Consider the following 11082-nt stretch of genomic DNA (forward strand, 5'->3'; position numbering starts at 1 on the left):
CTCCACATCTGGCTGAAGAGTCACTGCAGGAGCGGAGATGTCCCCTTTGTTCACAGTTTTACTGCCTTTTTAAACCAGATGGTCCTATTCCCTCCCGGTAAGCCTCACCTGACTGTATCTCCTGGTCTGACCCAGTCCAGATCTAAAAACCACTACACTCTACATTTTGTGTTTTTGACTGCTGGTTGAGGTAATCTGATTACAGTCTGAAGTGGTAACTCTAGACCATCTAAAAGCCTTATTCCAGTTCTGTGCTCTTTTAAACTCTCAGTCTGTGTCTAATGAATCTTTCATCTACGATGATCTCATTACATCCCAAACCTCGACCTCCTCTTCCTCACTGAGGCCTGCCCTAAACCTGGGCAGTGCTCCCCTCTAGTGGAGCTCTGCCCACCCAGTCTGAATTCATTCCCTGAATAAGACTGGCTTTGTCTCTGACCATGAATGCATCACCTTTGATGCACCTTTACTACCTACTCCAACAACCCAGAAACATATAATCCCCTTTCACGTCACAGAGCCGTCGCAGTTAGTAATACAACCCTTTGGAACAACAACAACATCAGACGACTCTTATCTGCCCGTCCTCCAAAGAGATCATTTATATGTAGAAATCATCTCAAAATGTCGTATATTATTGTCATGACTACACGATTCACTCCAGCCAATCACAGCTAGCTGTGTTTTAAAGCTTGCAGATGGGACTGTTTCCAGGAGGTGGCTTCATTGTTCCATACAACATACCAACACACCACCAGCGATTGAGAAATGAAAGATGGAACTCAAAGAGAGAAAGCATAAAACATCTGAGACACTCGTCTTTTAGACGGACGGCGATGCTTCAGTTGTCCTCCACCATCACCCAACACAACATACAACAGGCAGCGTGTTCCAGGTGTTCACTCCTGACGCCCCACATCTGTCGGTTTTGGTCATTATCGGCCTGATATTCGGCGTTAGATGAGTGCAAGTTGTTGGAGAGACTTTATTATCCTTGATGGTGAAACTGAGAATGCACCTGAAGAGGCTGGATAATTGAAAGGTAGTGAACAATTAAGCATCACAGTTACTGATGTTAATGGTTCATTATTAACGCTGAATAATTAGGATTTAATTTCATTACCAGATCCTCCAGATCTGTGGTGTTTGGAGCTGCTGCTGCTCGGTGATGCCTACGTTAGAGGAGAAACTCCTGACATCAAGGAGAAACAGCAGGAGGTCAGAGCAGAGGCTGGAACAGGTTCTTCTTCAGTTTATCACACATTTCCATTCAGAGCAGCCTCAGCTGATACTGTCAGCACTGTTAAAACACCATTTCACTGCAGTGATCTGACAGAACAACGTGAGCGTCTTCTGCACTAATCCCACACAAGAGTTTCCACTCTGTGCTTTCTGCCGCCGCCCGACGTCACGCCGAATCTGCGCCGAACCGACGAGATTAAACACTTCTGACTGATGAAGACAATTATTCTTTCCACACTCGATGCAAGAACAAAGAGGAGGCAAGAATAGCTTTGTATGCAAATCAACCCCCACACCCACTCCACCTCCACCGATGCTGGAAAAAACGCACTGACATCAAAGGCAGCGGCTGACATGACTCCACGTACAGAAAGAGGCTGATCAGGATTCACAGCAGTTTAATGATAGTTCACTTTAATCCTTTGGAAACTTTACCTGAACATCAGCCTGAAGGCCTCACATCCACACACTCATCACAAACATATAAGAATCAGAATAACATGAATTCAACCACGGCATTTATGTGCTGTCATCACAGCAGTTACAGAGGGCTTCAAAGGCAACGTTAAGAAACCAGACAACGTCTGCAGCTGGCAGCTCTGTGAGGCACAGCAGCGCTTTCAGCTAAATGCTAGCATCATGCTAAAATGGACTTAATAACAGTGCTAACGTGCTGCTATGTAGCATCATGTTTACCATGTTCACCGTCTCATTTTAGCATGTAGCATGTTCCCGTTTGATTGTTAGCACTAAACACAAAGTACAGCTGGAGCTGATGGGAATTTTGTTATTACTGAAGGTCAAAAACAAAATAATGGACCAAAAATAATTCCAACCTCAAGGTGGCACTAGAGGAGAAGTCTTTGGGATTCACTGTGTTATGAATGAATGTTATGAATCTTTTTTTTTTTTTTTTTTTTTAGATATTTTAGTTGAACCGAAGTGTTGGACTTGGTGACTGAGCAACATTCAAAGGATTATTTCAGCATTTTGCAGAAAAAAGTCTTACTAGCTTGGATACAGACGCTAGCAAAGAAATAGCTTCACCGCTAGTTAACCTTTGGACGTGTTGGACGGTGTGTCATTGCACAGAGCCAGGCTAGCTGCTTCCCCTTGCTTCCAGTCTTTATGCTAAGCTAACAGACTTTGAAGTCCAGCTCTGTGCAGACATGAAAGCAGTGTCCATCTTCTCGTCTCACTCTTTCCACAAAGAAGCTAAAGGCTAAAGATCAGTGTTTCTGAGAGGAAGCATGATTGTTGGTGATGTTTTTGAGAATATTGATGGATCATTTTTCAGAACGAACACACGACTTCTAACTTCAGCCTGAGTGAAAAGTGAAAATGTTAGATTTTTATTTCCAGGTTTCAAATGAATTAGAAACTTTTATTAGCATGGGAGGAATGAAACGAGTCAGACGCTTCTAATTAAGTGAACTGATTAATCAGTGGATGTTGAAATGTGCAGCAGGAAGCACGTAGATAAAGAGAGTTTGAGCAGTGAGAGTTCACAGACAGTCTGATGCGTTTCTGAAGCCTCTCAGCCGCCAGCCGCCCGTCACACAGACAGATCGACCTCATCATTCTATCATTAAAGGCTCAACTGCGATGCTATCTGAAGGAGTGAGTGATGGTCATAGGGCTTCTCCGACGACGACTCGCTCTCTCTGCAGTCACAGGAAAACGACCTGTTTCTCTACTTAAAAGAGTCCCAGAGCCCAAACTTTACACACACACACACACACACACACACACACACACACGTTGGTATGTACATGCATATGACCTACATAAAGGTGAACTTTAGTATCATCACTATCAATGTTTCTTCCGTGTGAAATCATCTTTTTAAGACCCGATTTAAGCAGGTTTAAGTTCAGTGAAGGTTTGGGGTTTGGTAAGGAATGCATTATAAATCAATGAGGATCCTTCACAAGCAGGCTCTAAAAGTAGGAGTGTGTGTGTGTGTGTGTGTGTGTGTGTGTGTGTGTGTGTGTGTGTGTGTGTGGTTCAACAGGAGCAGGAGGAAACATTAACTGTGCAGATTCTCAGGTTTTCAGTGAAATAGGAGTCAGCCAGAGGTTTTTAAAGACACCGCTTTTCTGAACAGACCACATGGAGATGACAGCTGTTAATCAATCAGTCAATCGATCAATCAATCATGGTGATCACAGGTCTGCTAGCTGTGGCGATGAGAGCCACAGAGGAATTTCCATTATAATGTATTTTCTATGGTTTCTGTTAGGTGGTGGCATTCAGTATAACTTTGATGTTTAGCACAGCTAACCAAAAACAAACAGAACAGTTGTGGTTAGCGTTAGCTGGTTAGCTGAAGAGTTAGCTAACAGTAGCTAATGCCAAATATGTCAGTGAGTGTAAATAAATGACAGCTGTACGAAAAATGTCAACATCAATTGTCCGTTAAAGCCGCTAAGTTAGCATGCTTATTAGCAGCAGACCCGCTGGCTACGCTAGCTAGCAGTCTGGCTAAACGTACATGTTGGTTTTCAACAACAAATGAATGTAATTTTGTGAATTGCTAAAGCCTAGTTTCATCTTTCCATTTCCATTCTTCTTCATCTTTATTATCATTATCATTAGGATTATTTTAAAAGCCAGCCTTCGCTCATGTCCTATGGAGGTGTTACGTTAGCTTTACAGTCAAAACAGCATCGTTAATTAGCATCCTTGTTGATGTTATCGTGTCATTTTATTGATATTCGTGTAAACATGTTGACGCTGACATTTTCCAGCTTCCATTCATTTGACTACATGTTTTATTTATTCTGGTGTTTTTCAGTGAGATAAGGGCAAACTTATGGCTTCTTTTCTGAATTTCTTAAAACTGTCTTAATTAACATGAACATTAGTGGAAAACCGGGGAAACCTTCTCAGTCTTATTTCCCTCGGCTGCTCCGCCTCGCCGCTCCTCGCCATCTGGACTCTCTGAGCAGAGTCCAGCCAGGAGTTGACTCTACTTAACTGCTAATTGATATTTGTGGTCGGGTCAGCCACCTGTCGGGGAGGCAGGGAGGAGGAGGAAGAGGAGGGCAGATGGAGGAGGAAGGGACGACAGCGGGAGCAGAAAGAGGCAGCCAGCCTTCAGGACTTTTCAGATGTTCTAATGATGCCTGGAAATGGAACAAATGCTGGTGGATGAGGGAGAATGAAAGGGACGGAGATCCAGATGTTCCACAGATCCTAACGTGATGAATGAGTGACGATTTAACTGACAAAAATATGATTTGTAAGAATGAAAGTTTGATGAAATGGTCACATTTGAAAAGTCATTTTAATGTTTCGATGCATTTTAATGTTAATGGAGATTCGACCTTTCGACCGTGTCTAAGTTAATCTCAGTGACACTTTAAAGCCTCTTGCACAGAATCCAAATCGCTCAAAGGGCAAAAGACTCACGTTGGAGGCTTTTATTGTGAAACATGTGCAGGAAGTGTTGAGTAAAGTGAGGGTGCAGATAATAAATGATGCTTTTTCATACATATTTTTGGAGTAAAAGGAAAACCTGATATCCATCTTATTAATTTTAAACCACTGATTCATTTAGTTAAACAGTGATTTCTTGAACGTTTACATGACACAGAGGAGGACATGGCACAGAATCCAGCTGCTGTCTGACGGGCTGGACGTGAGGAGTGAAACTGTGTCTGCAGATGTTTGCTCTCCTCCGTCTGATCCTGCAGCCGGATCGAGTTCTGACACAGATGATGAAATTTCCATGACAGCCCTCCTCTGTCTCTATCAGGAAGCAACGAGGCGTGTTCGGCCAAACGGGCCCACCGCCACACAAAGGAGCCGTCAACACGCTAATTAACAGCTGGCCTCAGACCAGAGCAAGAGGCACTCTGGGTAATTATCATCAGAGCGCAGTAATTCAGCTCATGTAGGAGGGTGGAGGAAGGAGGGGGAGGTGTTTGGTAAATAACCTGAAGTGCAAGTACAGTTCTTACTAAGTGTGAAGAGGAGGAGGAGGAGGAGGAGGAGGAGGAGGCGGAAGGGAAGATGGTCGTTATATTAATGTGGCTTTGAAACAGCTTCACCATAAACTGTAAAGATCAGCAGGATGTTAAATAACCAGACTCTGTTTGTCAGACCGCCTCAGTTTCCTTTGATGAAAACACTCAATCCTCTGTGGATATTAATTTTTATTAATGATGATTCATTAATAATGATAATAATTTGACAGATTTAATGGATTAGATCACATCCAGCTGGTTCGAGCGAGTGAAAGATTCTTTGGACCAAGATTTGCAAAAATGTTTTTATACATTTTTTCAAAAAAGTTTATGACAAAATGAGTCACGATCGACTTACTGGCTTTTGATTAGCTTTCAGGTGCACGTCATGGTCTTCATCAGCCAATGACGTGTCGAGTCCTAACAGGTGGTCGTCTGTGGGACCAGGTGAGGCCTGTGTTTCTGTGCATCATGTGACGAGCAGAACTTCACTGTGATTGGCTGTAAGTTGAAGCTGGATGTTTTCATCAGCAGAGCCTCAAACCTCCAGCTGAACCTGCTCAGCTCCAAATCAGCAGACGATCATCTGAAATATTCAGATGGAAAAACATCAGAGGTGACCAATCAGACGTCAGGGCCTCCTGGCAGGGCAGGTATCCGGGCAGATCGGCAGCAGATTGTGTGGAGCTCATTCAGAGCCAGCGTGAGGCTGCGAGGCCGAATCTCACACTGATGGTTACGCAACATGATGGCGGAAGATCCAGCTTTTACTCTTCAGCTACGAGCTTCTCATCTATCGCCACGAGACACAAAAATAGTCCAGCTGATCAGGAGGGTGGCTGAGAGGACATACTCAAATGTCCAACAGTCCAAAACCCAAAGACATCAAATGTATTATAATAGATGACAAAGAAAAAGCTAATATTACAGCTTGAAAAGCATTTTACTCTTTAAAAATCATTATGTCAGCTGTGCTTATGATAAATACCTGCAGAACTCATGACATTTCCATCAGCCTCCACTGGACTTTGTGTTAATTAGCGACAATTAGCACGCTAACAAGCTACACTAAGATAGTGAACATGGTGAATATAATAGCTACATAGCATCAGCATGCTAACTTGCTCAGTGACATTGCCAGCATGGCTGCAGACTCTTAGTCTGGTTTCAGTCAACATCCTGACAGATTTCTGCACATTCATCTGCATTTTTACACAGAAAAAGACACAAAAAGCTCACAGGAACATGTTTTGGCTGAGATGTGCTGCCCAGCATAAACTGACATAACTGCAGGACCTGGCTCAAACAGCTGTTTGTTCCATGGACCTGAACTGAGGAAAGAGTCAAACTTGCAGCCAGTTTGCAGCTTTTCTTTCCTGCTGTCACTAACGCATCGCAGCTGCCTCTGAGCCAATCAAAACCCTGCAAACTGCCAAGAACCCCAAACCCTCAGAGACTCAGATCCCAGTTTGTTTTGTATGAAATAAGGAAAAAGAGTAAAAAGTCAAGCTGATCAGATAATTAAATCCTGTTAGTGTTGGTGGTTCTTCTCAAACGTTCAGCTGCTGCCTGAAGAGTTTCATTCAGCCACAAATCAAAACACTGGAAGTCACATCCGGTCTGAAACTCACCAAAACCTCCTCCAGCGTCCACGGAGTCACCGGGGACCCGCCGGCCAAAATAACTTCACACAAGTCACAAACGGAGCACATCGTCACCCAGTTAGTGAAACGCTCCAAACTGGGTCACACGTTCACATCCAACTCCTCTGGAAGTGACAGAAGCAGTTCATGTAAAACTGATCTGAGGTCAGAGCAGAGCTGCAGCAGGTGCATGCACAACAACACCTGAACTGCGTCTGACCTTTGACCTGAGCGGGTTTGTGGAGTTCAGAGAAGCTTTGATGCCTGAGAGTCACAGTTCAGGGAAGGAAATCAGTTCAGCCCCAGGAAAGGTGTTTCCCGCCTCCATTTATCAGCCAATCAGAGTCTCTGAATGCTTCAAACATGGATGAGCTGCATCTTTTCCAGAATCTTCACCAGACCAGACCAGACCAGAACGGATTGGATCGGACCGGACCAGACCAGACCAGACCAGATCAGATCAGATCAGACCAGACCAGACCAGACCAGATCAGATCAGATCAGATCAGATCAGACCAGATCAGATCAGATCAGATCAGACCAGATCAGACCAGATCAGACCAGAACAGACCAGAACAGACCAGATGATGTCCAGGATGAGACGTGCTGAGAGAGGAAGATGAAGTTTCAGATTTATTGTTTGTAATGATGCTAAAAGCGACTGGATGAAGAAGAAAAGAGAGAGAGACAAGCTGTGCGGGCGAGACAGAGAAACCTCGAGGGGCTGAGACGCCGTCTCGTCCCGGAGGACACGAAGAAGAAAAAACAAATGACAAGTAAGGACACAACATCGAAGCAGCGTGAGGACAGACACACTGCCAAGACGGAGACCCTGAACGCAGAGTGTGAATGAACTGTGTGTGTGTGTGTGTGTGTGTGTGTGTGTGTGTGTGTGTGTGTGTGTGTGTGTGTGTGTCTGTGTGTGTCTGTGTGTCTGTGTGTCTGTTTCCATCCTTGTCAGGACCAATAAGACATTTCAACCTTTACTTTACAGAATTTTGTCACGTGATTTGTGAAGAGTTTAAACAGGGGGTGAGATATGGACCTAAAGTCACCTCCTGCTGTTTCAAAGTATTTCTGTGGTTTGATACTCAGACAAAATACTGAAAAATACTTCAAGTTCAGATCTCAGAGCTGCTTCTGCTGAAATTAGTTTATTGTGTTGCTGGTTTTGTCGTTGAGTCTTCTTAAACTTCTTGCTCTGGTTTGTTGTATCTGAACGCTCCTCCTGAGAGGGAGGGCGAGGTCCCTAAACTGTCCCATCGTCGATCAAAGCGATTCGAGATCCCGCCATGTGAAGTCAACGACATCCAGCAGGTGAAACGTTGCTTCCTGAAAGTGTCCGAAGGAGTCTGTAGTCATCTCCTCCGCCGTGGAGCTGGTAGAGATGTTTCTTCTCGTCTGTCATTGCTGTATTTTTTTAGCATGTTTAAGATTTTTCTGATCTTATCGTGAACAGCATGATGTGTCTCACCGCGAACAAACAGCGTTGGAATGCGAGGACAGCGCTGGACTTTCTGTGACACCGTGTCTAAACAGATCTCAGAGCAGCGGCCTGTTGTCCGCAGTGTCGTTTCAGCTCTCTGGATAAAGTTTGCTGCTGTTGTGCTGCAGGCAGCAGGAATGTGGGTCAGCAGGTTAGCCAGTGATTCCAGCCTGAGAGCTGATCTCAGGTCTGCTCTGGAAGCTGTCGCTCTGCCTGCTCTGGCTCTGCGCCCTTCTCACCCGTCACCTCTTACATAACACACGCCTGCTGCCTTCGAGTGCCGTCAGAAATCACACCGCCCGAATGAGAGCAGAGCTGACAGCAGTGTGAGGAAATCTCGTCTCACATGTTTTCACTTCTGATAAATGACAATATTTTATCATTTATTTATTTCTCAATCAAACAGGAGAAAACAGAGCATTGGTTGGGGACTATTTTCAGCGGCGGATGAATCCACATTTGGTGCTGCAGTGAGCGTTTGTGGCAGCTCACTGATGTATTTTAATGGAGCTCAGAGGAAGCGACTTAAATCCTTTAATCATGTTCAAAATAAAAAGCAATAGTTTGAGGTGATAAAAGCTTTGAAGAAACAGGAGCTGATGGATTGATCTGCGTTCTTTGTGACGACGGAACTCTCCGTCTGATTCGCTGCTGAATCTCTTTAAAACAGGAAACTAATTGAGATGTTTGCTGTGGTTGGACAAACTAACCGTCATCCCTCACATCAGCTTAAATGAGCTTGTTTAGCTGCAGGCCGTCAGGTCTGTTTGCTGTTTAGCTGCAGTTTTGGGGTCAGAGGTCAGATTTTTCTGTTCCCCTGCAGCCACAGAGATAAATCCTGATTATGTAAAGGAGGGAAGAGTTTCAGTCCCAGGACGACCCAGGACAACCCGAAACACTGCTTCATACTTCTACTCCACCACATTTCAAAGTATACTTTAAGTATTTCTTGATGCCGATACTTGCTGTTACTGACTACCTTCACTTTGACTTCTTCCACCACTGTTTTTCAGATGTGACGGCCGTGTGAGTCGTCCAGAAGCAGATTCCACACATTAAACACTGCTTTGAGTTCATGAGGTGCCCCTGAATGCAGCATCTGACCCACTGATCTGAGCTCAGTTTGATTTATCTGTCAGTATTGACTCAGTTCCCGGACTGAAACACAGCCTGGCGTTTTCCTCACTGGGATTTTTTCCTCTTCCTCCTTGAACATCTGTTACGTAACAAACGTCTCTGAGAAGCTGAATGAAGCTCGATGCGACCGCCTCGCTCTCCAGTCCGAACAACAACAGCGAGCTGCGGGGAAATCTGCCATCAGGCCTGAGAGCTGCTCACATGGAAGTTAAGCACTGACTGTCTCCAAGTCAGATTCAGACTCATCCTTTAAGAATGAACGGATCCAACCGTCCTTTACTTTCATCAATCATTGCTCTGACAGTTACTTTTTTCATTTATGAAATGTTGAACAATAGTGAGAAAATGTCTCTGCTGCTCTCCTTCAGGCTCCGGAGCATCGCTGAGGTCCAGCACTGACGCTGGTGATCAGGTCTCACGGTCCAGGTTCCCATCACACCGTCTTTGTTTGATAACTGATAAATCTTTTTGTCTGCGGCATCTGAACGTTTCTCAGAGCTTAATGTCTGTGAGCCGCGTCCCTGTTCGTTTCAAGCCCAGCAGCACTTTGAGGCAGAAGTTCGTCCCCCTGAGGACAAAACACCCAGAGACAAGCAGCGCAGTGTGGTGTATTCAGGCCAACGCAGCAAAACAACCACTTCACAAACACATGACACAACACAGGACAGCTCTCAGGTCAAGACCCTGCAGTCCACTGACACCTGAAGGACAACAGACACTCATCTGAGGACAACAACGAAGACAGACGGTCTGAAAGAGGAGAGAAAGAAGCCATTCATGTCAAACTGAGACGGCCATCACTGACACAGGAGGTGGTCTACGACAACACTTGTAAATTATAAAGAAAACTTTAATAAAATATAGAAAACTGGGTGGAACTGTGACATATTTAGCATCTTCGCTGATCAGTTGATTATCAAAATAGTTGCCAGTTAATTTGGATGAGTTCCAGTTCATCTCAGCTGAGGTCAAATTCCTCCACAACAAACAGCGTGAACCATCTGCATGAAGCTGCTTTGGTCTCACTGTCCTGCTGAACAGAGGAACAAAGTGTCCACACAAACATGGAGGAACATGATGGATGAAATGTGTTTGACAGCTGCAGCTTTGAGATCCACCTTCACTCAACTGAGAAACCAAAGCAGGAAAACACATCAGCTTCAACTTTCTCCATCACTTCAGCCCTCACATGAAGCTCCTCCAGCGGAACAGTCAGCGGCTGTCCGCTCTCTCACTGTCCGACTTTAAGTCACTGCCCGCGGCTTCTGGAGCGCCAGAGCCGCGGGTGTGACGGTGTCACCCGGAGCCGAGCAGGAGCGTGCCATGAGTGTGTGTGAGGTGGAAATGTGTCATAAGTTATTGCTGCACCCAGCCGACAGCTGACCATAAAAACCGGCTCAAGTCTCACCTTTGCTGCAGCCAGACCCGGAGGAGCTGGACCCGGAGCTGCTGTGCCTCCTGGCCGGAGTTAGGTCCTCTCCACCCCGCAGAGTCTCCACGCTCGCCAGCGTCTTCACGATCGTGCTGGGCTCAGCACCCGGATCGCTCCCCGAATCCTGCGGGGACGACTCCATTCAAGCGCGGAATAAAACTCCAAAACCGA

General features: G+C 45.2%; 1 protein-coding gene across 1 annotated transcript in view; it reads right to left on the reverse strand.

The window, feature by feature from the left end:
- The window catches only part of LOC143323635 (nuclear receptor ROR-alpha A-like), a 68289-nt gene extending 57207 nt beyond the window's left edge, over positions 1-11082 (reverse strand). Inside the window, exon 1 of the mRNA XM_076735595.1 lies at positions 10888-11082. Coding sequence (XP_076591710.1) covers positions 10888-11053 — 166 coding nt within the window. The 5' untranslated portion in view covers positions 11054-11082. The remainder of the gene's footprint in view (positions 1-10887) is intronic.

This window comes from Chaetodon auriga, chromosome 1, assembly GCF_051107435.1.
Source record: "Chaetodon auriga isolate fChaAug3 chromosome 1, fChaAug3.hap1, whole genome shotgun sequence".
In the NCBI taxonomy this organism is placed as follows: domain Eukaryota; kingdom Metazoa; phylum Chordata; class Actinopteri; order Chaetodontiformes; family Chaetodontidae; genus Chaetodon; species Chaetodon auriga.